At 41.8% G+C, this 26,940-nt stretch overlaps 1 protein-coding gene across 1 annotated transcript in view; it reads left to right on the top strand.

Annotated features, from left to right (window-relative positions):
* Window positions 1-26,940, top strand: part of EEFSEC (eukaryotic elongation factor, selenocysteine-tRNA specific) — a 199,850-nt gene that overhangs the window by 93,080 nt on the left and 79,830 nt on the right. The window contains exon 5 of the mRNA XM_077325410.1: window positions 23,498-24,139. Within this exon, the coding sequence (XP_077181525.1) occupies window positions 23,498-24,139 (642 nt within the window). The remainder of the gene's footprint in view (window positions 1-23,497; window positions 24,140-26,940) is intronic.

Below are 26,940 nucleotides of genomic sequence, written 5' to 3' on the forward strand. Positions count from 1 at the left end.
TCAGTTCTCCAATGCCAGCTGTTAGCTGGCTCCTTAAGGATTGGGGAGGGCAGGCACAGAATTTCCTGCACCTCTCTTACCCGTTGTGATCTAGCTGAAGGCAGTTCAGGGAGGGTGGGTGTAGGCTGGATTCCTCCACCCCACACTCACTCTCCCCTTGAGCTGGCTTGGGGAGGACAGGTGAGGGATCGATTCCTTCACCCCACACTTGCAATCCCGTTGAGCTATCTGCAGAAGCCTCAATGAAAGCAGGTGTGGGCTAGACTGCTATACTCTGCATTCATTCTCCCTGATGACAGCTGGCTGCAAAAGCCTCAGGGAGGACGGGTATAGGCTGGACTCCTTCACCCCGCACTCACTTTCCTCTTGAGCTGGCTGCAGGCAGCTCCAAGAGGGAGAGCCAGTGCAGGGTGGAAGAGTCCAGCCTGTACTTGCTCTCCCCTTAAGTCAGTTGCAGAAGCCTCAGTGAGAGCAGATGTGGGCTGGACTCTTCCATCTTGCACCCGTTCTCCCCTTGAGCTGTCTGTAGAAGCCTCAGTGAAGGCAGGTGTTGGTTAGATTCCTATACTCTGCAGTTGCACTCCCTGATGACAGCCAGCTGCAGAAGCCTCAGGGAGGCCGGGGCAGGGCTAGACTCTTCTACCCCCCCATACTCACCTTCCCAAAGATGGTTTCCTGCCCAAATTGGGGAGGGATTTAAAGGGAGTGGATGGCACAGCTTTATTATCAGCTGTTAGGCGGCTGCCCACTCTCTTTAAATCCCTTCCTAATTTGGGGAGGGATTTAAAGGGAGCAGGCAGTGCCTCTGTCATTAGCTCTTCCCTTGCCTTCTCAGACACTGCCTGAGAGAGCGGGGGAGGGGGAATGTACTTAAATGGTCAAATTGTGACAGAATACAGGGAATGGGTGGTTTGGCTCGGATGATCCAAAAAAGCACCCAGGTCAGCATTGATTTGGATATCTTTTGGCTTATCCAAGCTAAACTGTTCATGCCTACCATGCAAAGTCACCATCTACTTTACCTCTCTGACCAATGGCTATACTCCTCCCCTTTGCTGTTGACTCCTCCCATTTCCTGCAATGGAAGGTGATGACAGCTTCTTACTGCTGGTTAGGGGTGAGTGACTATGCTCATCTTGGAATGGCAGCCATTGCTGCTCCTGAGTGAGGTGAATTGGCAAGTAAGCAATGGCTTCAGCTAGGTGCCATTTCCTGCCCTGGACCAGGTGAATGAACAGGGCATCTGTGCTCTATTTTGGTAGAGTTGCAGTGAGGAAGAAGGCCAAGGGGTTCTGTGTGATGACATCTTTCTGGGGATATCCTCTACCTCAAATGTGGAGCCAACCCTCTGTCTAAATTGATTTATTTATTTTTAGATTTTTATACCTTTGTGGCTCAGAGCGGTTCTCAGCATAGTTCAATGACCGTGCTCCAGTATAATATGAGATAGAATAAACTCCAAAAATTAAACTCAGTAAATTGCATCAAGATTATTGAACATTTAAACTGTTAACCATTTAATGTATAACCAATACATAACAGATTGGCTAGACTTAAGATTGCTTGCAATGTATCCAGTAGGCATATCTGATGGGAGAGGCTTCTGAGGGGCCCAGTAGATATTATCAGCTCACTTGCCCTTACCAAAGGCTTGGTGGAAGGGAATGGTGACATTTTCTCTTCCATCTGAAAACAGATTCCAAGGAACGGTTTAACCCTGGATTGCTGCTGTAAACGTCAAAGAATACTGTATAGATTATGACTGAATCATAAGAAAACTATTTAATTTCTGAGTTGTATGATAAGGGTACACCTTACCCATGTCAGGATAGAGGCACATCCTCTGCATTCCTGATAATTGAGTTGATTATTGTTATTGTACAGTTTATAAGATACCTTATATTGTTTTTAATTTTCCTGTTTTTCATCAGTCTGTTTATTTAAAAGGTTTCTAGGCCTTCCCTCTTTGACTAAGGACTAAAGGAAGAATTTTTTTCTTTTCTTTCTTACAAATTGAAAAGGCAGGTATTAATCAGTATTTCTTCTTCCTCCACAGTTTACTTCATTGCTTTTATTTTAAAAATACATGTGTCTTTTGCTTCAAACAGTGCATTTGTTTTATATTATTTGAAGAAAAAAATTGACCCTAATATTATGCAATATTGAGCAGAGCAGCACCCTTCTGATCCCACTGACCTTATGGACCCCTTTGCTGTTTGTGGTTTTGTTTCCGTGTGTGGGTGAATGTAACGGTTCTTGTATCTGATGAAGTGGGATGTGGCTCACCAAAACCTCTGTCACAATAAATTCCTTAATCTTTAGTGTACCACAGGACTGACATTTTAGCTGCAATAAAATGACAAGACTACTCACCCTTTAACTGATTTTAATCAGTTAATTGACGGATTTGTTAATGACAAGACAGCTAAATGACTGTCACACTAAATGACTAAAGACTTCTTAGACACTGATTGGGGGTCTAAAGGTTTTCAAGTTGCAAGCCTAAACAATTTATTTGAAAATAATTCCAGTGAAAGTTAGTTTAACAAATGTGATTATTTCATATGAGGAAGTAGGAAATTCTGAATTAATCTTCATTTCTAAGCAGATTTATTTGTAAGAGCTAGGAGGAGAGAGAGAAGAACAATGCTATTGGGATAAATATTAGTAAAATGCATCGTTTTGACAAACTGGAAGTAGTGGTTTGGAAAAAGAGTGGCAAGAAGGTAGGAATGGATGAAAAAAATGGGGGAGAAAATAATACAGGTGTTGGGCTGTGTTGAAGTTAGATGGTGAGAGGAAGACTACAATTAGAATCTCTTGACTGGCAACCTGGTCTCCCCACCCCTTCTGGTAGGTTTTTGTTGCTTGTCAACAATGAATCAGTGTTTATTTTCTCACCAGTTTCTCCTTCTTCATGTTGAAGTTTATTTTTAAAATAACTAATTTCTAATGTTATTTTGCATCAATAGCATATAAATAGTGTGGGCGTAAATCCACTGGAGTGTTTCTGAGGATGGAAGGATATCCATCCACAGACTGTGACTTTCTTGCTTTATCCATCTTGCAGAGAAAGTCATGCTCTTTAAGCAGAAATCCTCTCCTCAAAACAACAACAACAATCCACTCTGGTGGATCCAGTGACCACAAAAATAAGGTGAACCAAAAGTAATTACAATAAGAATATATGAAATCAGATGAAAAAGACCATATCAGCTCATCTGAACTTCAGTGTGAATTTTTAAAAAATCCACACAGTGGGGACAGGGGCAGATGAGAGATAATTCTATAAGTCTGGGGGAACCCCCAGATTTGAACAAAAACTGGAACGTGTACTAGAGAAGCAGTATATGCATCTGTGTACACATTGCAACAGAACCGCTTGTGGCGCAGAGTGGTAAGGCAGCAGACATGCAGTCTGAAGCTCTGCCCATCCAGCTCAGGGTTGACTCAGCTTTCCATCCTTCCGAAGTTGGTAAAATGAGTACCCAGCTTGTTGGGGGGTAAACGGTAATGACTGGGGAAGGCACTGGCAAACCGCCCCGTATTGAGTCTGCCATGAAAATGCTAGACGGCGTCACCCCAAGGGTCAGACATGACCCATTGCTTGATCAAGGGATATCTTTTACCTTTGCACATTGCAACTTTAGAAGAAAATGTTGACCAACAGCAAAGTGCAGGGGAGAAAATAGTGGGAGAGGGCAAGGCAGTGACAGTAAAAGCAGGAAGTGATGATTATTGTGGTGAAAGGCAGGTAGAAGGAACAGCATAGGGAGAAGATGAGAAGGTGGCCGTGTTAGAAGATGGAGGTGGCAACAATGAGAGGTAGAAGGAGGAGTCAGTAGTGGAGCAAGAGGTAGTATGGGCAATGGAAGCTGAATAGGTGCTGATGGTAGTATTGTGTGGAGAGTAACTGGAGACCAGCAAGAGTTAGGATTTCCCTTCATCCATAAGATCTTTATGGGTTCCCTCTTGCTTTTATGGATTTGTTAGTCTGGACTTTGGTCATTACATTAATTTTTGGTGGGATATCCCTGCTTAGGATGAGACACAGAGAATCTAGCAAAAGGGAACAACCCGTTTAAAAAAAATTGGGTAGCTTAGCCAGTTGTTGTCAAGTTGGCACTGCATGTGGATTGCAGTCATTTGATGGTGGGTTCCTATAGGTATAATGAGATCCCAATGTTCCCTTTTCCCTCTCAGATATATAACATCTAGAAATATAGAAGAAGGTGCTGAAGGCTCAGGGAATTTAAGACATAGGTATAAACACTAATAGAATTTATCAAAAGGGCACCATGTTTCACCAAAAATAAGACACTGTTTCCAAAATATACTGAATTAAGAATAATTGTAATATACTTTTAAAATAAAGTAATAATACAGCCTATATTTTTCCAGCAAAGCAAAAGATGTCTGGCAGAACCCAAAGCTCTGGGCAAGGGTCAGCTTCTCTTTGGCTCTTTAAATGTATTGCTGTTCAAGTGACCTGGCTTTGGAATGAATGATGTACCATTTATATGAAAGTAACTGTCTGCACAAAACTGAGATGGAACCTTCCTTTTTCTCTGATTTGCTAAAATATTGCTATTTTTAATCCATTTAAAATTCTCCCTTCTAGCACAAAATGATGGCATTTCAGAAGTAGTGCCTTTTTTGTGCCTTGCTGAATACTAAATTGCTTGAACAGGTTAGTATATGTCTTGATTAGGGTGAAATTCTATCAGAATAATGAAAATGTAAATAGAAGAATGTGTTTTTCCTGATCGTAGCTTAAAGATTGAGGCCTATACATGATATATTAAAAGATAATAGTTTGGAGCTAAGCGTATAGCATTTAAATGCTGCTGCAGTAACAGGGCCAGAATGTAATAAGCACACTGAACTGTTTATTTTACTGTTCAGGCTAATTTTAAACTTGGACAGCTTTTCTTCTGCAAGTTTAATAAGTTTCAGTGCTTATTTTGTATATACAATCTGATGTGCAAAGAAGCCTCAATGCTGTGTCAAGACAAGTTATCGTAATGGGACTACTTCTAGGAGATAATAAAAAGGTTTATACAAACAAATGTGAAGATTCTTTTTTAACCCAAGAAGTATGATGATGTTAGCTGAGCTTTTATGGTCTCACATTCTATTGCATTCTCAAGTGGAATAGCCATTCAAATAGAATCATGGAGAGGAAGGTGTGCAGATTCTTACCAGCTGCCATGGTTGTACAAGTGGTATAGTTAGGACCATGTAACTATTTCAAGCATACCAGCTCCTGTGACCAATAAATGGAGCTCCAGGTTCTATATCTGATAATTAGGATACAAATGTTGGTTAATCAGAGTTGTATCATATGCAGGGGGAGCAACTGACCCTTAAATGACTAATTGATTATGTGCCTTAATGGTTCAGAATGTATTGTCTGTGGTGTAAAATGCCACAGGTCTTATTACAAGGGTACAGCCTGCTGCAGCAAAGGGCGCCAGCTCAGCCTATCCTGGAGGCGTGAGGGAAGGTAGGTGGGCCACTCCCCCCCCCACGCTGCTTAGCAGTCATGCATTTGTCAGGCCTCCCGGACTCATGACCTGCTGCAGAAAGAAAAGCCTTCCCTCCTTCTCACATATAACTGGAAACAGAGAGGACAAAGAGAAAGCCATGCTTCAGGAGAAGCCATTCTAGGATGTCCATCTGGCAGAGCCCCAGCTGGGCCTGCTGGAAGAATTCTGCCCTTAGGATCAGCTGGTTGCCCAGTTCTTTTGGGACAGTCTGGTTTAAAGGGACTGCCCAGAAGAGTGCCAGCTGAGGTGCCACTGAACTGTTTTTAGCAGCTTTGTTGCTTTTTTCCTCCCTCGACATTTTTCAGTTTGGGTCTATTGGACCTGAACAAATTTGGGATTTTTAAAGACTCTCAGATCTGAATACTCTTCTGGTATTGGCATCTGGGGTTTGTTTTTAGTCCAATAGACCTGAATTGAAAACTGCCAGGGGAGGGGGGAATTGCATACCTCTAGCAAAAGGAAAAAATACTACTAATATTGTTAAAATGTATCCTTCTCTCAGTACAATCAAAAGCAAAACACTGTTCAGCAGGGGGAAATATCGATGTGTGGGTGGAGTTCATAAAACGAGAAGAGGTCTAATGTAGTTCATAATATTTCAGTGCAGAATGAGTTTTTCCCCCTAGGAACTGTGTCAAATTTTCTATCATTTTGGCTTGGGTTCAGAATTGAATATTTTGATAGAGATTTAATTAGTAATATGATGAGTTAACTCAAGGGAAGATTTTGTTTTGAAGTGGACGGGAAGAACTCTAGAGAGCTTGTCAACTCCCCCATCTTTTGTGTCATGAGAGAGGTAAACAGACAGCAATATGCTTCAGCTTTCTTAAAGATTAGTGCCTTTACTTTAAGACTCCCATTGCCAGCAGTAGGGAGTTCTGAATAGCTTGTTTAATCTCTTTTGAAGAAAAGGTTAAATTTATAAACCAAGATCAGACCTTCCTTATAACTCATACAACTCATCCTGTTAAATGTTTTAATATATGGCACTGCTGTTTCATTAAACAACATCCAGGAATAATTAGTTCGGCAACGATGCCTTGGAACAAAAGCCCTTGATTTAGTTCAACTTTATAAGTTGGACTCTTTTGATCTGCAAGAACACATCTGGGGCCTTTAAGAAAGTAGAAAGAAAAATATTAAACGTTTATTAAGGCTGCTGGTGAAGGTTTTCAAATGATAGTAACCCTTTGGTACCAGGATGTTACTTTAAGGAGAAAAAAGTGAACTGGATATATTTAGTAAGCCATCACATGCTGCTGCATCGTGGTAAATGCTGTTTTTGTTATTAAATCAGTGTTATAGTTTGATTCCTGGCTATGCCTTTTATCATCTCAGTTTTCTGAACAGCCTTTGGTGTATGGGGGGGGGGGGGGGGGAGGTCCCTAAAGCCTTCTTTCAGTATTTGCTTCAGTTTTTCCCCCAGGTTGAGTATATTTGTATAAAGCTACCATGATAAAACCTGTCTGTCCTGTTTCATTTGTGTATGCATGCAACTTATTTAGTTGGACATTATCAGGTTTGCATCACTGCTACCTTGAAAGGATGCTAAAGGATCAAGATATTTTTTTATCATTTTGCAGAACATTACAGTGTCTTGCTGCCTAGAATTTCCAAAAGGCTGATTTACTGATATTTTATGATTTTTTAAAAATCTAGGATTGTGCTATGTGAGTAATAAATGCTTAATTCTGTCATCCAGCAATTGATGTGCAGTTTTTCGCCAAAGATATATGTGATGAACTGCACTTTAAGAAGTTTAGCAGTGCTGTGTAAACAGATAAAGGACTGTGAAGAGTTAATTCTTCACAGAGCCAGAGATCTTTAAGTGACAAACTGTTCGAAGAGATCTGATAAGTTAGCATCAGCTGAGCAGATAAAGACTTTTCAATTGGATGCTGTGGAGAACTGAGCCTGATTTCAGCCCTAGCTAAGAAGACTTGAGTATTGACAGTTTCAGAATTTAGCTCTGACTAAGAGCAGTTTAACACAGAAGAATTGGGGGAAAGTTGGCAGGGAAGTTTGGGAGGTAGGCAAAGACTCCCATTTGGGCCAAAGAATGGGCATACGTCTTTTAATGAGAGGGGAATTGCCTTACTCAGACACAAAGAGTTAGGTCTGAAGAGTGCTGAGATCCCTGGTCTGGTCTGGTTAGAAATTGCCTTTAGAGGCCTTAAAAGTCAATTAAAAACTCAAGATGAGTACTGGTGTTTCAAGATAAGGGGTTTGGGTACTGAAAAGAGTGTACCGGCCTTCTGGAAACAACAACAAAACGGCGAATATTCAAAACAAAAGAAAAATCAGAGAATACTCAGAAAATGTACTAGAGTGTTTGTGGAAACACTGGAACAAAATCCTTTCAACATAAAGATTTAAATAACTATGAGTAGCTTAAGAAACTCTCAGTAGCCTGAAACATAAGACCCGAAGTTTGTGCATGTACTCATTTTACCTCAGTGTTATCCTTTTTGAATTTTACCCTTGATTTCACCTGAACTTTTCCTTCTATATTGAATAACATTTTGCTAATTTGGGTTATAAAAATTTCTTGAGTGCAATTTAAGTTGTAGAAATTAAGGGGAGTCTCAACCTTTGGCCACATCATACAATCCAACTCAATGGAAAGAGGAATTATTCTAGGACTGGTCAGTGGTAAAAGGAAACCAGGCTGACAAAGAACTCAGTGGTAATATACAATCAAAATGGACACTGGCCAGAGCAACTAAAAGAAGTGGTGCAGGATCGAAAAACATGGTGACAGTTGACCCATAGGATTGTCAAAAGTCAGACATGACTGAATGGCTAACATTATGATCATCTCATTCTTTCCCTCAGTTTCCTGGGCTGAACAAGTAACCAAAATATTATATTGTCTCAGGTTGGGAGAGCCAGAATTCTTCAGGAAAGATGGAAAAGAAAAACAGAGGTAAAATCTTGCCTCTGGGAAAGAAGTGGACAAGGGCTGCCGTAGTATAAAAACCACTAACATTTGTAGATTCAGTTTTCTCTTTGCAACATATAATATTTTGTATTTCTATGTATCTAAAATGTATAGTTTCTGTTCTATAAATTTTGAGCAAAAATTACCACTGGCTACCATATGTAAGGAAAAACAACAACTTGAGAGTTGTTTCTAAATTATTTTTATTCTTTTCCCAGTTCATCTTTTAAATGATGCATATTATAGTAATAATATCAAGCCTTTTTTTAAAAGACTCATGTCATAGGGTAGGCAAATCAGAAGAGAAAAAGGAATATAAGATGTATTCATGAAAACAGCTGACAAAATTATTTTTCACTATTAATTTTATTATAAACGCTGTTTTCTGTTCTCTCCGTGTGTGGTGGGATATGAGTGTTGTTGTTGTGTTGTTTTTAATTGATCCTTTAACTGCAAGGTTGTGAACTAATTGTGACCTCTGGTCTCCCCTCTTAATTGCTTCTGACCTGCTCCGTTAAGTAAAAAGAAATAACCTAACAGAAGGGTAACCGGATCACTGCTGCCACACCAAGGAAACAGGCAAGCATTGGGATGCTCTTTAATCTCTCTATCCACACAGCTCTCATTTTAATTTGCAAAATTGAACCCAGATCGAGAGCAGTAAAGCCTGAATACGGTAAATATTCATGCCTCAGTGATCTAGAGTAGCTCCATTACATTTCAGAGATTGGGAGAATTACCTTTTGGATTATGTATATTCATGGGCTGATTTTTATTTGAGATATATTATTACTCACATTGGGCTACATGTCACACATTCTACCAAACCAAGCCGCCTGACAAAGCTCCGAATGTTGCTTACACATGAAAAGTTTTACTTCTCTGGCCTGTAGTTTCCCTTCTTTTATTCTTTTCAAAGAGTAGTAATAAACAAAAATATTCTATTAAAACTGTGTGTTTGTGTTGGGGAGGGGGGGAATCCATCCCTATGGAAGTTGTTCTATAGCCTCTTCAGCCTTCTGTTTGCTGTGATGTACTGCTTTGTGGAGCACTTAGTTGTTTGATGAAAGTATTGATCTAAACATAAGTGATGGGCTTTAACAACGGTATTTGGTTCATTTCATTAGAACAGCAAATTTCACAGCAGTTAGTTTTTACTACCTGGTTTTTCCATTGTGAAGAAGTGAGGAAATGCATAACTTTTAAGCAATTTTGATAACTCTAGACTTAATTCATATTAAAATATAGTTTTATAATACATATTAAAGAAGTATAGACAGTTTCTAGATATGTCCAGTAAAAAAATGTGATGGTGCATTGGGCATTCTGAATTATTTATAAACAAGTATCTATCAGTGTTTTTCACTACTGCTACTCATATAGTTGTAAATTCAAAATCACTGATTACATAGTTTTGCCATTTTATTTATACATAGTAGTGGGTATATAGAAATAAATACTTCATGTAATTTTTAGTCATCCTGTTTTGCTGTGTGGTCCATTAGTTATCCCATCGCTGACACTCCTGTGGACAGCCAGGGTACGATCAAAGAAGGGAAACTCCCTCATCTATTTGATGCAAGTGGATTTATACTGACAATCATGTAGTGATTCACTAAAGAATGTTAAAACCTTTCACCCTCCATGTTTCTCCTCAGTCGGATGCAGACAGCTGTTTCTTGGTTCATACTGAATTCCTGGTGACTATTGTTTGAAATATTTCAGCTTATTGAGGAGTATTCAACAGATGTTCTCCCCCCTTTTTGTCCAGGTGCAGAAGGAGAAGTTTTTCAACTAATTTTTTAATTATGTTGTTATATGATTTTTTTGAAATGACTCCCTTGCCAGACTATTGTTGTGGAAAGTAATAACCTAATCCTTGGATGTTTTGTGACTCTTTCTTTAAAACAACTCTCATCTAATTAATGGAGAATGTAGTAAATTCAGTGATGACACATAATTGGTCTAGAAGGAAGAATGATCAGAAATGTTGAGATCCAGGACTGCTAAGGAATTTTTCAAATCCATATTTTATCTTATGCTAGTTTTTATCCTGAGAAGCTGACCCTCTAATTTGTACAGCAGAGAGAAAATGAGAGGGAAAATCCCAGCAGTTACGGGCTCTGGAAACCATTTATTTATTTATGTTGTCCTACTTCACCAAGCTCAAAGTGGCTAAAAACAGAATTAAAATACAATTCAATATAAAAGTAATTCATGGTCAATATACCTAATTCTTTACTTGGCCAAATCTGAGGATCCTTAAATCTAGAGTTTGGAGCCAAAGCAGACAAGAGAGAAATATCTACAAACCTAAAAACCACCCCAGGTTAATTTCACAAAGTAATAGCATCTGTCTGTAGTTTTAAGAAGTCAATATCCTTTCAGTGACCTTTGTGGCAGTTGTTAGGCAACCACAACAGTATTGCCAGTCTTCAAACCTTAGTTGAAAGTAAAAGACAGAAGGAGGGAGAGAAGCCTTTCTCAGTCTGTTTTGGCCTTTGAAGGAGGGCTCATTAGGGCCTGACCCAGCAGCAACCACAAGCAGCTTGCTACTACCAAAGTTGGATGACTTGCAGACCCAGCCACTTGTTCTTGTTCAACAGCAGAGACAAGAAAGTTGGTGTGGTAGTCAGACTGAAATCTTGAAGGCTTAGATCCCCATTTTGCCATAGAAGTTCTCGGTGCGCCGGTGGGCACACACATGCAGGTGTGGAGCTCCGCACCTACGTGTGTGTGTCTGCTGGGGTTCCGACGCCTGCGCCTCCCCCTCATGGCGCAGTCCTGGCAGCGTTGGGAGCGACCGGGTGCTTCGGGCATCGAAGCGCCGAACCCTACTCACAGGCTAGTCATACACTCTCAGCCTAACATACTGTAGAGAGTTGTTGAGAGTATAAAATGGAGAAGAGAATGATCTAAGCTGCTTTGAGTATATAATGTGAAGAAAGGCATAAATGTTTTAAATAAAAGCAATAGTAAGGAACATCATGGGAAATCTTCAGCCTCTATTCAGTTGTGTGAGTGGGATGCTGGACTAGATGGACCCCTGATCTGATCCAGCAGGGCTGCTCTTATGTGTGACAACCGTGAATTAATGACTTTTAAAACAATGCTAAATAGAAGAAGAGTTAGGTTTTATACCCTGTCTTTCACTATCCAAAGGAGTCTCAAAATGGCTTACAATTACCTTCCCTTCCTCTCCCTGCGGCAGATACCGTGTGAGGTAGGTCAGGCTCTGAAAGCTCAGAGAGAACAATGACTAGCCCAAGGTCACCCAACTGGCTGCGTATGGAGGAATGGGTAATCAAACCCGGTTCTCCAGATTAGAGAGCCACTATTTATTGTGGATGCAATTCATTGGTGCAGTTAATATGACAGTTTGAGTTATTCAGTTACTTTTAGTTGGCTACAGTTTTATTCTTATACTCTGTTTTAAATGCAGATATATTTTTTAAAATATGCTTGCAGGTTTAGAAGAGAGTAGGGTGTGTATTAAACTAATTTGACCTGAAAAAGTAACCAATTCTAAAAAATCCAGAAAATATTCAGGATTTTTGAGGATTGTCAGATAGCTGCAGGGCTCTCAGTAACTTTAAAGGCCTTTAAAGTGAACTCTGAACTTGGAAAAGGCATTTAAAGGGACAGTGTGCCCTTTAAAAGCTTTAGGAGTTCACTTGCACTGCCACAATGGCTTATAAAAGGTATTTAAAATTTAAAGACATAGCATTCCCTTTAAAGTTTAAATGCCTTCCCCCCTCCTTTAGAAACCATGAGGGATGAGGGCACCTTCTTTGGAGGCCTATACAATAGGACTCACTGGTCTAGTCTTTTGCAGATTGGACGGAAACAGCCTCCCCCCCCCCAGATACTCCATTATACTCCATAGGGATCATTGACTATAATTGGTTGCTTATGCCCCCCGCAGGGCACTCCGCTCTGCGGGTATGAACTTACTGGTTGTCCCGGGCCCACGGGATGTTTGCCTGGCCTCGACCCGGGCCAGGGCCTTTTCAGTCATGGCCCCAACCTGGTGGAATGAGCTCCCAGAAGAGCTAAGGGCCCTGCGGGATCTACCAGCTTTCCGCAGGGCCTGTAAGACGGAGCTCTTCCGCCAGGCATATGGTTGAGGCCAGGGCAGCTCTCCCACTAATCCATCAGAGGATCCCCTCCAATATTGAGATCTCTAACATCAAGATCATGGTTAGATCTATTGTATTGGTGCCACCCTCTTCTGAACATTATTCACCAGGCTGAACTAAGATCAGAATTGTGACCACTGCCATTATATGTAACTTGTAATTGGGGTTTTTATGGGGATTTTATTGTGTTTTAACTATTTATGTTGTAAACCGCCCTGAGACCTATTGGGAGAAGGGTGGTCTAAAAATTAAATGATAATGATAATGGTTCCCATAGGCTATAGTACAGCTGAAAAAAATGGCATTTCCAAATACTATAACAGTATTGGGCTTTGGGAATATCATAAAATATCAATATTTTGGGTTCCGTATATTTGAACCTGAAAAATGCCTTTTTTTGCATACACCAAGTCGGTGACTCCCGGCCGTGCATGCGCGTTTGCTTACCACAGTAGGGATTGGAGCAATTCCTGGCATCTGCATCCGCTTCTGTGCCCTGTTTACTATTTCCCCATCTTCTGTGCCATTGGTCTCAAATTTGCTTTGTTGTGATGGTCTTTGAAAGATTGCAGCAAGACAAGGTGGTATCCATATGGAAATGGAAAGTCTACCCAGTCCCACCCACATCAGCATTATTTTCCTTGCTGCAGTTGCCTGTGATGGCTACCCCCAAAACATTCCTCCCCTCTCAGATTGCAAATTGCAAGCCTAACATAATGTATTAATGGGTAAACATTTCCAGGTCAGAGGCTTTTCCTGGCTGCCCTGGGTCCCAGAGGACCAGCAGGGGGATGTTTCTGGGCCTCCCACTGCCCCCTTTTTTCAAAGACATGCAGACGCTGTTGCAGGAGGCAGCTTGCTCCCCCCCCCCCCATGACCTCTTAGTTGAAAGAGGCCAGGAGGCCAGCTCCTCTTCCATCTAGCAAACCTCTGAAACTGGCAGGAAATTGGAGGCAGGGAGCTCCCTTGTGATTGGGGCTAAATTACCATGGCAGACTGTTCCTGGCTGAGGGCTATGATTACTCGTGAGCTTTTCCTGGCTGCCCTGGGTCTGAGAGGTCTGGCAGGGGGACATTTCTGGGCTTCCCACAGCCCTCCCAAGAAGGCAGGTGGACGCTGCCCCAGGAGACAGCTCGCTCCCCCCATGTTCTCTGAGCTGAAAGAGGCCAGGAGGCTAGGGCAACTTACCGGCAGTGGGGCATGCTCTGAGGCTGCCTCCTCTTCCTTACAGCTAACTTCTGAAACCGGCAGGAACTTAAAGGGGGAGAGCTGACTCCTTTATTATCCCTTCCTAACTGAAGGCTCTCTCCTGATTGGGGCTAAACTACCAGGGTGGGCCACTCCTGGCTGAGTGCCCTCTCCTATTGGTGGAATTTTTCCAGGGGGGCCAATCAGGTATGGAGTGAGTTATCTGCATACAATTTGAACTGATTGGCCCTCATTGGCAGAGTGCATTTGGAACTGATTGGGCCTCTTTGGAAGTATGCTCTTACTCTATTGGCAGCACATTCCCAGGGAGGACCAATCAGGTAGGGAGTACATTGCATGGAATTTGTACTGAATTGCATTGGAATTTGAATTCCATTGCATGGAATTTGAACTGATTGGGCCTCATTGGCAGAATGCTATTTGAATGGATTGGACTTAATTGACAGAGTGTTCTCTCTTTATTGATGGCACACACCCCAGGGAGGGCCAATCAGGCTGATGTGCTCTCTTCATGGTTCCATATATCGATTTTTACGTTCCATGTAAACCACCATGAGCCTCAGGGGAGGGTGGTATATAAATATAATTAATAAATAAAATAAATAAAAATGGTGTTCATTTGAGAACCCTTGCAGCTGCATTTTGCACCAGGTTCAGTTTCCGTGTCAAGGATAAGGGCAGGCCCACATAGCCCCTAGATGCCACCTACCCAAATTTGATAGACTGATAATTTTGGAGACAGAAAAAAAATGAGGATCACAGGTTGAAAATCTTTCTGTTGAATATAGTCTAGGATAGCTGAAAGCCAAACCAAATATGAGTTTTAGTAGTTCAGTGCTGCTATTCTCAGTAGTATAGGGGTCTGATACAGATTGGGTTAATAATGTGTAGGAAGAAGGGGCTTAACCCTCCCATTAGACAAAGTTTTTCTCATTTGAAAGGATTGTTCAAACACACAATTCCCAGTGACTATTTGGTTTGACCCTAAATGGCAAGAGATAACTGGCATTTATTATTAGCATTTGTTATCAATTTTCATACTTCATAATAATGAGAGCTGTAAGGGCTTCTATAAATTATAAAATGTTCTTAGAAGTACATGCAGAAGCCCCCCTTGCCCATATGCATGAGAATTCTTGGCATTAAGTATCTTCATGAAATGAATTAAAATATACAAGGGTAACTTTCAGGTCACATATTTTTAACATTGTTCAGTTCCTTCGTATTTACACACTGTACTCCTGTTTACATTTTAGTAAACTGATTTTATTGTTTGTTTTTATATTGTTTAGAGAGATGCATTTTCTAAATGGTAATAGATTTGATGGCGGAAAGGAAAAAAGGGGGCGTATATATACCCAAGCTTTTGGGATACGCGGTCCATTGCATATAATAGACATATGCTTTTTGTTGCTTCTGTGCTCAAGTAATTTATGATGTGTTTTCCTAGGATCCCTCTGAATAGTGGATATGTTCAATCTTGGGATGTAATGTCCCAGTGAGATGTATGGCACACTTGATACATCTCTCAGAGTTAATGGCCTGTGCTGTCTGCAGAGCCAAAAAGATAATACCATACCAATAAGTCTCTTGTCACATTTACAATCTTTTATTCATGACAATGAGAGCAGAAGCTTATTTTGAAACAGAAGGTCAAATTTTTACTGAATTTTGTTTCTGGGAGCTGCCGTTCTAGAACTGTGCTGATGTATTTAAGAGGTAGCATTAAATATAACACAACACTACAGCATTAATGCTATCCACCAATGCAAGATCAGATAAGTGATCTAAATTATTTTCCCTATGCTTGGTTAATAGGCATCAGTATTCTGCATTAATCATTTTTGTTGAGCAAACAGTATGGCAAGAATATAGGTAGTCGTGTGGAACATTTTAGTGTGTCATTTGTAGGGATGTGTCAAAAAACGTGGTATTTTGGGGGTTCAGGTATATCGAACCTGAAAACTATTGGTATTTCCTGATATTCCTGAATCCCAATAGTGGTATGGTATTTAAATCTGATAAATATTCAGGAATGGGGTATTTTTTAAGCTCCATTATAGCCCATGGGGATATATATATATATAATTTGGAAAACTCAACATTAGCCACAGGATTGGAAAAGTTCAGTTTACTTTCCAATCCCAAAGAAGGGCAATGCCAAAGAATGTTCAAACTACCACACCATTGCACTCATTTCTCATGCTAGCAAAGTAAAGGCAGGATTTCGAAGAGGCAGAACTAGAGATCAAATTACAAACATATGCTGGATCATGGAGAAAGCTAGGGAGTTCCAGAAGAACATCTACTTCTGCTTCATTGACTATGCTAAAGCCTTTGATTGTGTGGAACACAACAAATTGTGGCAAGTTCTTAAAGAGATGGGAATACGAGAGCATCTTATCTGTCTCTTGAGAAACCTATACGGAGGTCACAAAGCAACAGTGAGAACTGGGCATGGAATCACTGATTGGTTCAAAATTGAGAAAGGAGTTCGGTACCGTCGCCTTGCCTATTTAACTTGTATGCGGAGCACATCATGAGAAAGGCGAGGTTAGATGAGTCACAAATTGGGATCAAGTTTGCAGAGAGAAATATCAACAACCTCAGATATGTAGATGATACCACTCTAATGGCAGAAAGTGAAGAGGAACTAAAGAGCCTTTTGATGCGGATGAAGGAGGAGAGTACAAAAGTTGGCTTGAAACTCAACATCAAGAAAACAAAGATCATGGCATCCATCCCTCTCAATTCCTGGCAAATAGATGAAGAAGAAATGGAGGTAGTGACAGATTTTACTTTCCTGGGCTCCAAGATATCTGCAGATGGGGACCGCAGCAAAGAAATTAAAAGACGCTTGCTCTTGGGGGGGGGGAAGCGATGGCAAATCTAGACAGCATCCTAAAAAGCAGAGACATCACCCTGTCAACGAAAGTGCGTCTAGTCAAGGCTATGGTCTTCTCAGTTGCAATGTATGGCTGCGAAAGTTGGACCATAAGGAAGGCTGAGCGTCAAAGAATTGAGGCTTTTGAACTCTTGTGCTGAAGAAGACTTTTGCGAGTCCCTTGGACTGCAAGGCGAAAAACAGGTCAGTCCTAGAGGAAATCAGCCCTGACTGCTCCTTAGAAGGCCAGATCCTGAAGATGAAACTCAAATACTTTGGCCACCTCATGAGAAGAAAGGACTCCCTGGAGAAGAGCCTAATGCTGGGAGTGATTGAGGGCAAAAGAAGAAGGGGACGACAGAGAATGAGGGGGCTGGATGGAGTCACTGAAGCAGTAGGTGCAAATGTAAATGGACTCCGGGGAATGGTAGAGGACAGGAGGATCATTGTCCATGGGGTCGCGATGGGTCGGACACGACTTTGCAACTAACAATAACAACAATAATGGTGAATTGATCTAGGAGTATCTGGGGCTCTAAGTTGATGGTATTTTTTGAGGTAGAGATATCAAATTTGCAGCATCACTGTTGGTACCTCTCCTCAAAAAGCCCGCCAAGTTTGAAAAGACTGGACCAGGGGGCCTCATTCTATTGGCTCCCTAAGTAGGTAAACCCATTCTTCATTGCTTTCAATGGAAGGGGGAAAAGGCAACCCAAGGGAATGTGGTCCCGTTAAATGCCTTCTGCAATTGGTGAGTTCACCTGGAGGGCATAAAAGGAGACTGCTATCCCTTTCAGTGCCCTTTAGATTCTACTGTCCAGCTGTCCTCGGCCATTTTGGATAGCTGAAATTCAGCCCCTATATGGCTGAAAGAATAGCTGGGAGATATTGTTGAAGTGTTTTTCAACTTTTTTTTTTTTTTTTTTTGCTGAGTAGTAGCTTGCCCTTCATTGCTTTTATTCCTTGATTATCACTTTTGGTAAAAAGATGGCCTCTAGTGGTTTGTCACTTGGTAAAACAAGATCTGTCTTTTCACATGGTTTCCTTCCCTACTGCTTGATTATTCTGTGAGTATAATCTACTTTTTGCACTGATATAAATGGCAATCATTTTAACAGAAGTGGAGTGTATCATATTAGGTCATGGTAACCAAATATGTTTTAAACTTTTTGATTACAAGGATTCCCCCCTACATACACATTGCGTGTTACAATCTGCTTTCTGTATTCCATTATATAATAATTTCCTAGTTTTCTGTATTTACTCTGATTCCACCTATTATTGGAAGAACTCTGTTGCTTTATCTCTTGTATCAGTAAGGTGCAGTCACAGCTCGGGAGGTAGGAGGATTCTTGGATTCTTATCTGAAAAGCTAAGAGCTATGGCATATGGAGCACCGATAACTTAATGAAAGTTGGATAAATAAAGGAAAAGAAGCTTCATTGTATCAGGGAAAAAGCCATTAGTGGAATTTTTGTATGCTGTTTTCTATTAGTTAGACTGCTTTGAAACTCTTAGTAGGCTTTTCCTTTGGTCTTCAAATAACAGGTTCTTTTCTTATATTGAACACATTTGTTTATCTTAAGGGCCTGAACAGTTTGGGTGCTTTTAATTTATCTCTCCTGCATTTTTAAAATCTGTATATGAACACATGAATTTCTCCAGTGCTTCTCCCTCTAACCCTTTTCACATAATTCCTAGAAGCATTAATGTGATCATTCAGATAAAAATAGTGAACATTCTTTCCTCATTAATTTTCAGGCATTACAAGATATCACCCTTTTCTTAAACATGATGATGCAGTAGAGTTTGTGATTTTTGAAAATGTTTGCTTCTTGGTGACTCTGAAGCTGATTATTGATTGGTCTCAATGAACTTGACATTGTTACTTGATTGGTGTTGGGCAGATATATGTTGTTGACCATGTCAGTAACATAGTTCAGATACATGAGGAAGAGAATTGGAAAAGCATGACATAGCAGTGACAGTGGAGAGTAGGTTAAGCTATACCTAGTGCTTCTCTTTTGAGGCTTGTTTATTTACTGCCTTTCTCCCTGAAATTCATAGTGAATATGTGTAAATGATAAAATTCCATGGGGAGAGGCATCTAGTTAGCATGGTGTAGTTTGATACAAACAATATGAGGAAATATCTAATGAGGAGTAGGATTACTGAAGTCTGAATGACTGTAATATATTAGGCATGGTCCAAAGTGTGCATATCATGAAGAAAAATGATATGACATCAGTAAAAAACAATGAAATGACATGGTAATAGGAAAAGTAATAATATGTCTTATATAATGCTTGTTGCGTTTGCATTTGTAGGGGTGTGCATTTGGGTTTGCTTGAACCAAAAATATATCAAAAAAACTTTAGCATTTTTCACGTATATTTTGGCTTTTCAAATGTATCTGGGATTTTTGGGGCAAACTGGGAAAAAAATCCCTGAAAAAAATCCCAGAAGTATTCTGGAATTACTGGCAATACCAGGCTACTCAGCAGAGCCTGCATGGAGTACTCTCCCTGAGGGATTGGTTCCTGGGTGGGCTCTGTTGAACACTCTGGTTTAAACTGGACTGCCCAACAGAGTTCTTCCCACAGAATCTGCTGTTTGGCTAGCTCTTTGGGACAGTCTGATTTAAAAGGACCACCCAAAAGAACCTCAGCTGAGCTGCCTTTTATCTGTTCTTAGCACATTTGTTGCTGCTTTTTCTCCTCAGTGTTTTTTGGTTTGGGTCTATTGATCTTGAAAAAATGCATTCTGGATCTGAATACTCAACTGTTACTGGGATCTGGGGATTGGGGGGGGTGATTCCAAACTTTTGGGGGGTCCAAGAGACCTAAACCACAGTATACTAAGAAAAAAAATGCATACTCCTTAATGGGTAGTGGTTACTATAATTTATATTCATGATTTTCTCATGTCCAGTAATTTTAAAGTGCAAAGACTTGACATCGTGATGTGTTGTAGTACTTGACATCGTGATGTGTTGTAGTACTGTTTCACAGTGTAACTGGCATTGATCTCATCAAATTAAATACCTCTGTATGGGGTCTACATATAAGAGTCTTAAAGTGTGAAGACAGGATATATCTTGCATACACTGGTATTCATTTTGGATGCAACAGTCATATCCCTAGAGATGAAACTATTGCATTGAGAAGTCATTGGCCAGAAGATCCAAATGTAAAGGAAAATAATCTTCCTGTGCTCTAGATCAGTGGTCCCCAACCTTTTTATCACCGGGTCAAAGCTGGACAATTTTACTGAGGCCGGGGGGGGGGGGTAGTCGTTTGCTGGGGGATGTTGCCGCTGCTGTCTGAGCCCCTGCTCCACTTGCTTTCCTGCTGGCGCCCCTGACTTCCCGCCACCCACTGGGGGACACTGCCAGCAGCAGCTGCGCAGTGCCACACCGAGGGGGAGCCCCAGCCATGACAGCCACTTGAGAGCACCAAAGGTGCAGCTGGGGAGGAGGACGATGAGGAGCCGCAGCCCGGTACCGACTAATCCATGGACTGGTCCCGGTTTCCGGACCGGGGGTTGGGGACCACTGCTCTAGATACATGTATTTAAGGCAGTGGCAATTTGTAGTTTGGAGCAGCAGTTTCTAAATGTAGTGAGCTGGATTTGATTCCCTGCTCCTTCACATGCTGGGTGACTTTGGGCTACTCACAGTTATGTTAGAAACTGTTTTCTGTTCTCACAGAGCAGTTTCTCTCAGAGCTCTCAGCCTCACCTAGCTCACAGGGTGTCTGTTGTGTGGAGAGGAAGGGAAGGTGATTATAAGCCATTCTGAGACTCCTTTGGGCAGTGAAAAACAGGGTATAAAAATGTACTCTTCTTCTATGGGGAAGTTGCTATTGGGAAACTCTCTACTGGAGAGCTACATGTCCCCATGGTGTTTCTGTGCCCCACTATAGTTTCCCCATCTTTTATGCCATTGGTCTCAAATTTGCTTTATTGTGATGGTCTTGGAAAGATTGCATCAAGACCAAAGTGATATACATGTGGAAAGGGAAAGTCTACATCTTCCCAGTCCCACCCACATCAGCATGTTTCCCCTGCTGCAATTCCTGTGATAGCTACCCCCAAAGCATTCCTCCCTTCTCAGATTGCAAATTGCAAATCTCACATGACTTACTCAAGAATACACATTCCCATGGCAGAGGCTTTTCCTGGGCACCCTGGCTCCCAAAGGGCCAGCAGGGGGGCTGTAACAGGACCTCCTGTAGCCCTCCACCTCTAGAAGGCACGCAGAGGCTGCCCAGCTCCCCCCCACCCCATGTTCTCTGAGTTGAAAGAGGCCACAGCAATTTACTGGCAGTCAGGCATACTCTGTCTGGCTCCCCTTCCAGCCAGCAAACCTCTGAAACTGGCAGGAAGTTGGATGAGGAAAGCCCTTCCTCACTGAGGGTAGCCTCCTGATTGTGGGTAAAGCTACCAGAGTGGTTCATTTCTGGATGAGAGCCATCACTTACTCATGAGTAAATATTCCCAAGGCAGCAGCATTTCCTTGGCACCCTGAATCCCACAGGAGCAGCAGGGGGATGTTTCTGGGCCTTCTGCACTCCCCCCCCCCCCACTTCCAGAAGGCTCGTAGAGTCTGCCCCAGTTCCCCTCCATGTCCTCAGAATCGGAAAAGGCCAGGAGGCCAGGGCAACTCCAGTAGGAAGTTTCAGACAGCTCTGCTCTAACCAACCAGCTACGTGCTTCCAAACATCTGACAAGTATCCAGCGGAAGCCTGGGTGCTGTACATGAGGAGATAGAGCTGACTGTCATTTGCATATTGATGGAAACCCAGCCCATAGCTCCAGACCAGCTGTCCTAGAGGGCACATAAGGATGTTAAATAGTGTAGGTGCGAGTATCATGCCCTGTAGGATCCCACAAGGCGTGACAGGGTCTCCCCCACTGCCACCCTCTGTGTCTGGTTCCGGAAAAAGGAACACAGACTTTGAAGGGCCGTTCCCCGAATCCTGGCCTAAAATTTTAGGCCGAATCCCAGCCTACAATATCTTTTAGGTCAGTAATCTGTCTGGAGTAACACTGTTGATAATCTGCAAGTTTTAAGAGAACAGAAATCTTATGTAAAAATGGTTGCTGTACTACTTGAAACAGTGCATTGGTTTCACTTTCTGAAATGATATACTTTCTTGTAAAATATTAAGATGCCACATTGGTTGGAGAAGTGAAAGAAAGTGGCAGGTATACATGGCCAATGAATAAGTTTGAAAAAATTTTTCTCAAAGAATATATTGAAAAACAAAAAGAAACTATAAAGTATTGAACTCATATTTTGCTAAACTGATTTGGTCTAATCAAGCTGAACCAACTCTGGTCTTTTGAAAAGCCTTCTTTATCCTTTTCTTCCAGCTTGAGAACTTTGTGAAGTGAAATAACAGATATAATTCTAAGCTTATTAGTGTCAAACTCAAGATTTTCTTTACTGTTTACATTTTCTCATTCCATGTGGATGATAGCAAATATCAAATATTTAAGAAATAGCAGAATTCACAAGAGAACTGAGACAATAGGATGGACTTTCTCAACGTTTTTACTGTTTAGAAACCCCTGAAACATTCTTCAGGCTGTGAGAAACTCCAGAAATGGTGTGATCATGCAGAGTATGGCTGGAAACCATAGCTGTGTACATGCCCACCCAATACCCTTCTTCTTCCCACCCACTCCAGGCCCATTATTGGCAATGGGGGGGCAGGTTGACAAAATAGTTTATGATCATATCACCTGATATATATTTAACACATTTGAAAAATATATTAAAATTATTTAACTCCTCCCTTCCATTTGGGAAACTCTTCCAGGGCTGTCAAGAAGCCTCTTGATTTCATGAATCCATGGTTGAGAAAGCCTAAATTTAATTGCTTGAGATCTCTGCTACTTGAATATATAATGAGTTTGTAAGAAGAATTTTTGTCTTGTTGAATGAATATGTTAAAAATACAAACCATCATACTAAGAGACATTAGAAAATAAATTTATACTTGCCCATGCACCACTTTCTTATTATGTCTTGCTGGCCCACTGCTGCTGGCAACCATTTAACCCTTCAATTTTGCTTCACCTTTGAAGGTAGCCATCTACCAAACAGCTCAGCTGGTTTTGCTGGGGAGCAAAGCCAAAGGATTAAATGGCTAGCAGTCATTTAAACCTAACGGCTCATCAGGTCCTTATTAATCCCCACCCCCTTTCTCCCAGCCTTAGCAAGCCCTGGACAGGAGGAAAGGAAGCCTTGCTGGACCAGTTTGGTTTGAACAGGCCCATTGGAATCCATTTGGTCTGTGGTTTGGTTTGTGGGCCACCCTGAACTGAACTTCCCTTTGTAGGTTTATGCCCATCCATATATGGACATAAGAAGAAATGGAAATAAAGGACAACACTAAATAATTTTTTTTAACTCCAGGATTGCTCATAACTCTGCAACAAAAGTGTTTTGTTCAAAAGTGTTTGAACACTCAACTAATGCATTGTTGATACAGATAAGAAAATCGACTGTTTTTATAGGCATCACCAGAAATACCAGATCCAAAAGAAAAAATTCTTGTAGTCATTTTCTAGTAGAAAGGTTGATAACAGTTAAAAAGAAATCCTGGGTAGTGACAATCATTTAGGGTAGATTTTCTAAGTCATTATTTATATTATTTATATCTGTGACTCTCTATGGGGGCACAGGATCTTGATGTCTAAAGATGACAGCATTTGAATTAATAACAAAGACATGACTAATTTTCTTAAATTTTCTTCCCATATATAGGTAACAAAGAAAGTCAAGTCCATGCAGATGTTCCATACTCCAGTGACATATGCCATGCAGGGTGACAGGGTAGGAATCTGTGTCACCCAGTTTGATCCAAAACTATTGGAACGTGGTCTTGTATGTACACCTGAATCTCTCCATACGATTCATGCTGCTATAATATCCTTAAACAAAATCTCATATTTCCGCGGTGCTCTTCAAACCAAGGCAAAGTTTCACATCACAGTTGGTCATGAGACAGTTATGGGAAGAGTAATGTTCTTCAGCCCAGCTTCAGATGACTTCAACAAAGATTCCCTGGAGAATGAGTTTGATTTTAAAAAAGAATATCTTTATCAAGAGGAATATCTTTGCAAAGACTCAAACCCTTCAGAGGAAAACAAGGAGAATGATCAAATGGGGGGAAGACAACTCCCAAAACAACAGTGGGCCTTATTAGAGTTTGAAAAACCAGTTACTTGTCCTAAGTTGTGTCTTGTTATTGGTTCAAAACTGGATACGGATATTCATGCAAACACTTGCAGGCTGGCATTTCATGGGATACTACTAGAAGGGATGGAAGACAAAAATTATATGGAAACATGTCTTCCAAAACTGAAAGTTTACAAGCTGAAACATAAGGATGGACAAGTGGAACGGGTAAGTTCACCCTGTAAGGCTGATGAACTGTTTTTTTTTAAAAAGTGTTAATAAGACAAATAGACCCTGTGGGGAAAATGTAAGGGAAGGAGATAGGAAAGGTTTGATTGAATCATATTAACCTAGAATCAAAGAATCTGATAATAGGAACTGCATACTTTGGATACTATCCTCTGAAAAAAAGACATACAGTGGTACTTGGTCCAAACACTGGTTCTGGCACAACAAGATTCTATTTGAAATCCCACCAACAGGTCTGTATTTCAAAGAAGATTTTAATGAGAAACTGGAAAGACTACATGGCCATTGCATCTGAAATAAGGTTTGGACTGCCACATATCATACACCCTCATATCATACACCCTCGACTCTCTGAGAGGCCATATGCTGTTCCTGGTCCAAAGTGCAGTTCTTGTGAAGTTTTTGTGCCAGCTGCTTCAAAATGGAGTGCCCTCAGGACAATCTCGCAGGCTGACACTGGGGCCAGGCTGCATCCCAAAACAATTTTGGCATATCCTCAATAGCACATCTCTATACTGGAGACTGTCCCCAGCAGGAAGACATACAGTGGTACCTGGTCCAAACACTGGTTCTGGCACAAGCTTCTATTTGGATTGCCATCAAAAAACCTGTATTTCAAAGATGATATGAATAAGGAACTGGAGCGATTGCATGCCCTCTGCATCTGAAATAAGATTTGGATCACCACATGTCATTCTCCCCCACGTTTAGGGGACTCTCCTCTCTGAGAGGACATATGCAGTTTCCTGGTCCAAAGCGTAATTCTTGTGGCAGCTGCTCCAAAATGGGGTTCCCTCAGGACAATCACAGGCAAACACTGGGGCCAGGCTGCACCCCAAAGCAACCATTGGACCCCAAATGACATATTCCCACACCCCAGACTGCCTCCTGCAGGAAGACATACAGAGGTGTCCGGTCAAAAGAACTGACACAAGAACTGTGCATTGGCCCAGGAAACAGCATATATCCTCTCAGAGAAGAGAATTCCTTAGACATACGTATATGACATTTGGTGATCCAACCCTAATTTCAGCATACAGAGGGCAGGCAGCTTTTCAAGTTCCTTTTCCAAATCTTTTTTGCAAAACAGGTTTTTGGGTGGCTTTCGGTGCCAGAACCAGTATTTGGATAAGCACCACTGTATGTTATTCTTGCAGGGAATAGTCTCTAGAGCAGTGGTCCCCAACTTTTTTATCACCGGGGACCGGTCAATTTTACTGAGGCCTGAGGGGGGTAGTCTTTTGCCAAGGGACATTGCTGCCGCCTGAGCCCCTGCTTTGCTTGCTTTCCTGCCGGTGCCCCTGACTTCCGCCCCCCCCGGGGGGCGCTTCTAGCAGCAGCTGCGCAGTGCCACACCGAGGGGGAGGCCCAGCCATGGCGGCTGCTGGAGCACACCAAAGGTGAGCTGGCGGCTGAGTGGCAGGGCAGCCCCCGAGGCAGCAGCCGGGGAGGAGAATGAGGAGGAGCCGCGGCCCGGTACCGACTGATCCACGAACTGGGACCGGTCCCCGGACCGGGGGTTGGGGACCACTGCTCTAGAGCATGGAGATGTCTAATTTGAGATGGTTCAAGGATTGTTTTGGGGTTCAGCCTGGCTCCAATGTCCATTTTTGTCCTGATTAGTTTCAGACTCAGATCTGGGAGACCAAGCTGACTGTATCCAGTAGATGAGAATCATAGAATAATAGAGTTGGAAGGCGCCTCATGGGTCATCTAGTCCAACCCCCCGCACTATGCAGGACATTCACAACTCTATCGCTCAACTAGGATAATTTTAAATATCATGCATTAGAGTAACCAACCTAACAGAGATTACCTAGCTACTGAAGCTACTTGCTTCAGATATAGTTTCTACAGTTTCCTTCAATAAGTTACGAGTGCTCAGTTAGACATCATCAACCAAGAATATAGTAAATTGTATTGTTTAGGTCAGGAGTGAGCCATCACATTTACTGCTGTGACATGGGAAGTACTTCATGTGCTGTAATCAGTGATGTTTATTATTTGTGTATGTTTAGTGAAAACTTTCTTAACCAGTGCTCATCAGTCATGGGGTTGCTTGCTTGTTGCTCTGTTCTTCGTAGAGCAACCTGAACAAGTCATTCCTGTCCCACTGGGAGCATCTTAATGACAGTCTCCATGTTTAGCAGCACTGTTCCCCCGAGCCACAATGCTGCCCCATGCAGCATGCAGACAAATGGGCCAGCTATCAAGGAGCCCCTGGGTAAAGCTGGTTCCCAAAGGCACCAAGTATAAAATTGGCTGGCAGGAGAGGTGTCATTGTTGTTGTTGTTAGTTGCAAAGTCGTGTCCGACCCATTGCAACCTCATGGACAATGATCCTCCAGGCCTTCCGGTCCTCTACCATTCCCCGGAGTCCATTTACATTTGCACCTACTCCTTCAGTGACTCCATCCAGCCACCTCATTCTCTGTCGTCCCCTTCTTCTTTTGCCCTCGATCGCTCCCAGCATTAGGCTCTTCTCCAAGGAGTCCTTCCTTCTCATGAGGTGGCCAAAGTATTTGAGTTTCATCTTCAGGATCTGGCCTTCTAAGGAGCAGTCAGGGCTGATCTCCTCTAGGACTGACCGGTTTGTTCGCCTTGCAGTCCAAGGGACTTGCAAGAATCTTCTCCAGCACCAGAGTTCAAAAGCCTCAATTCTTTGACGCTCAGCCTTCCTTATGGTCCAACTTTCACAGCCATACATTGCAACTGGGAAGACCATAGCCTCGACTAGATGCACTTTTGTTGGCAGGTTGATGTCTCTGCATTTTAGGATGC

This window comes from Paroedura picta, chromosome 3 (genome assembly GCF_049243985.1).
Source record: "Paroedura picta isolate Pp20150507F chromosome 3, Ppicta_v3.0, whole genome shotgun sequence".
Lineage (NCBI taxonomy): Eukaryota > Metazoa > Chordata > Lepidosauria > Squamata > Gekkonidae > Paroedura > Paroedura picta.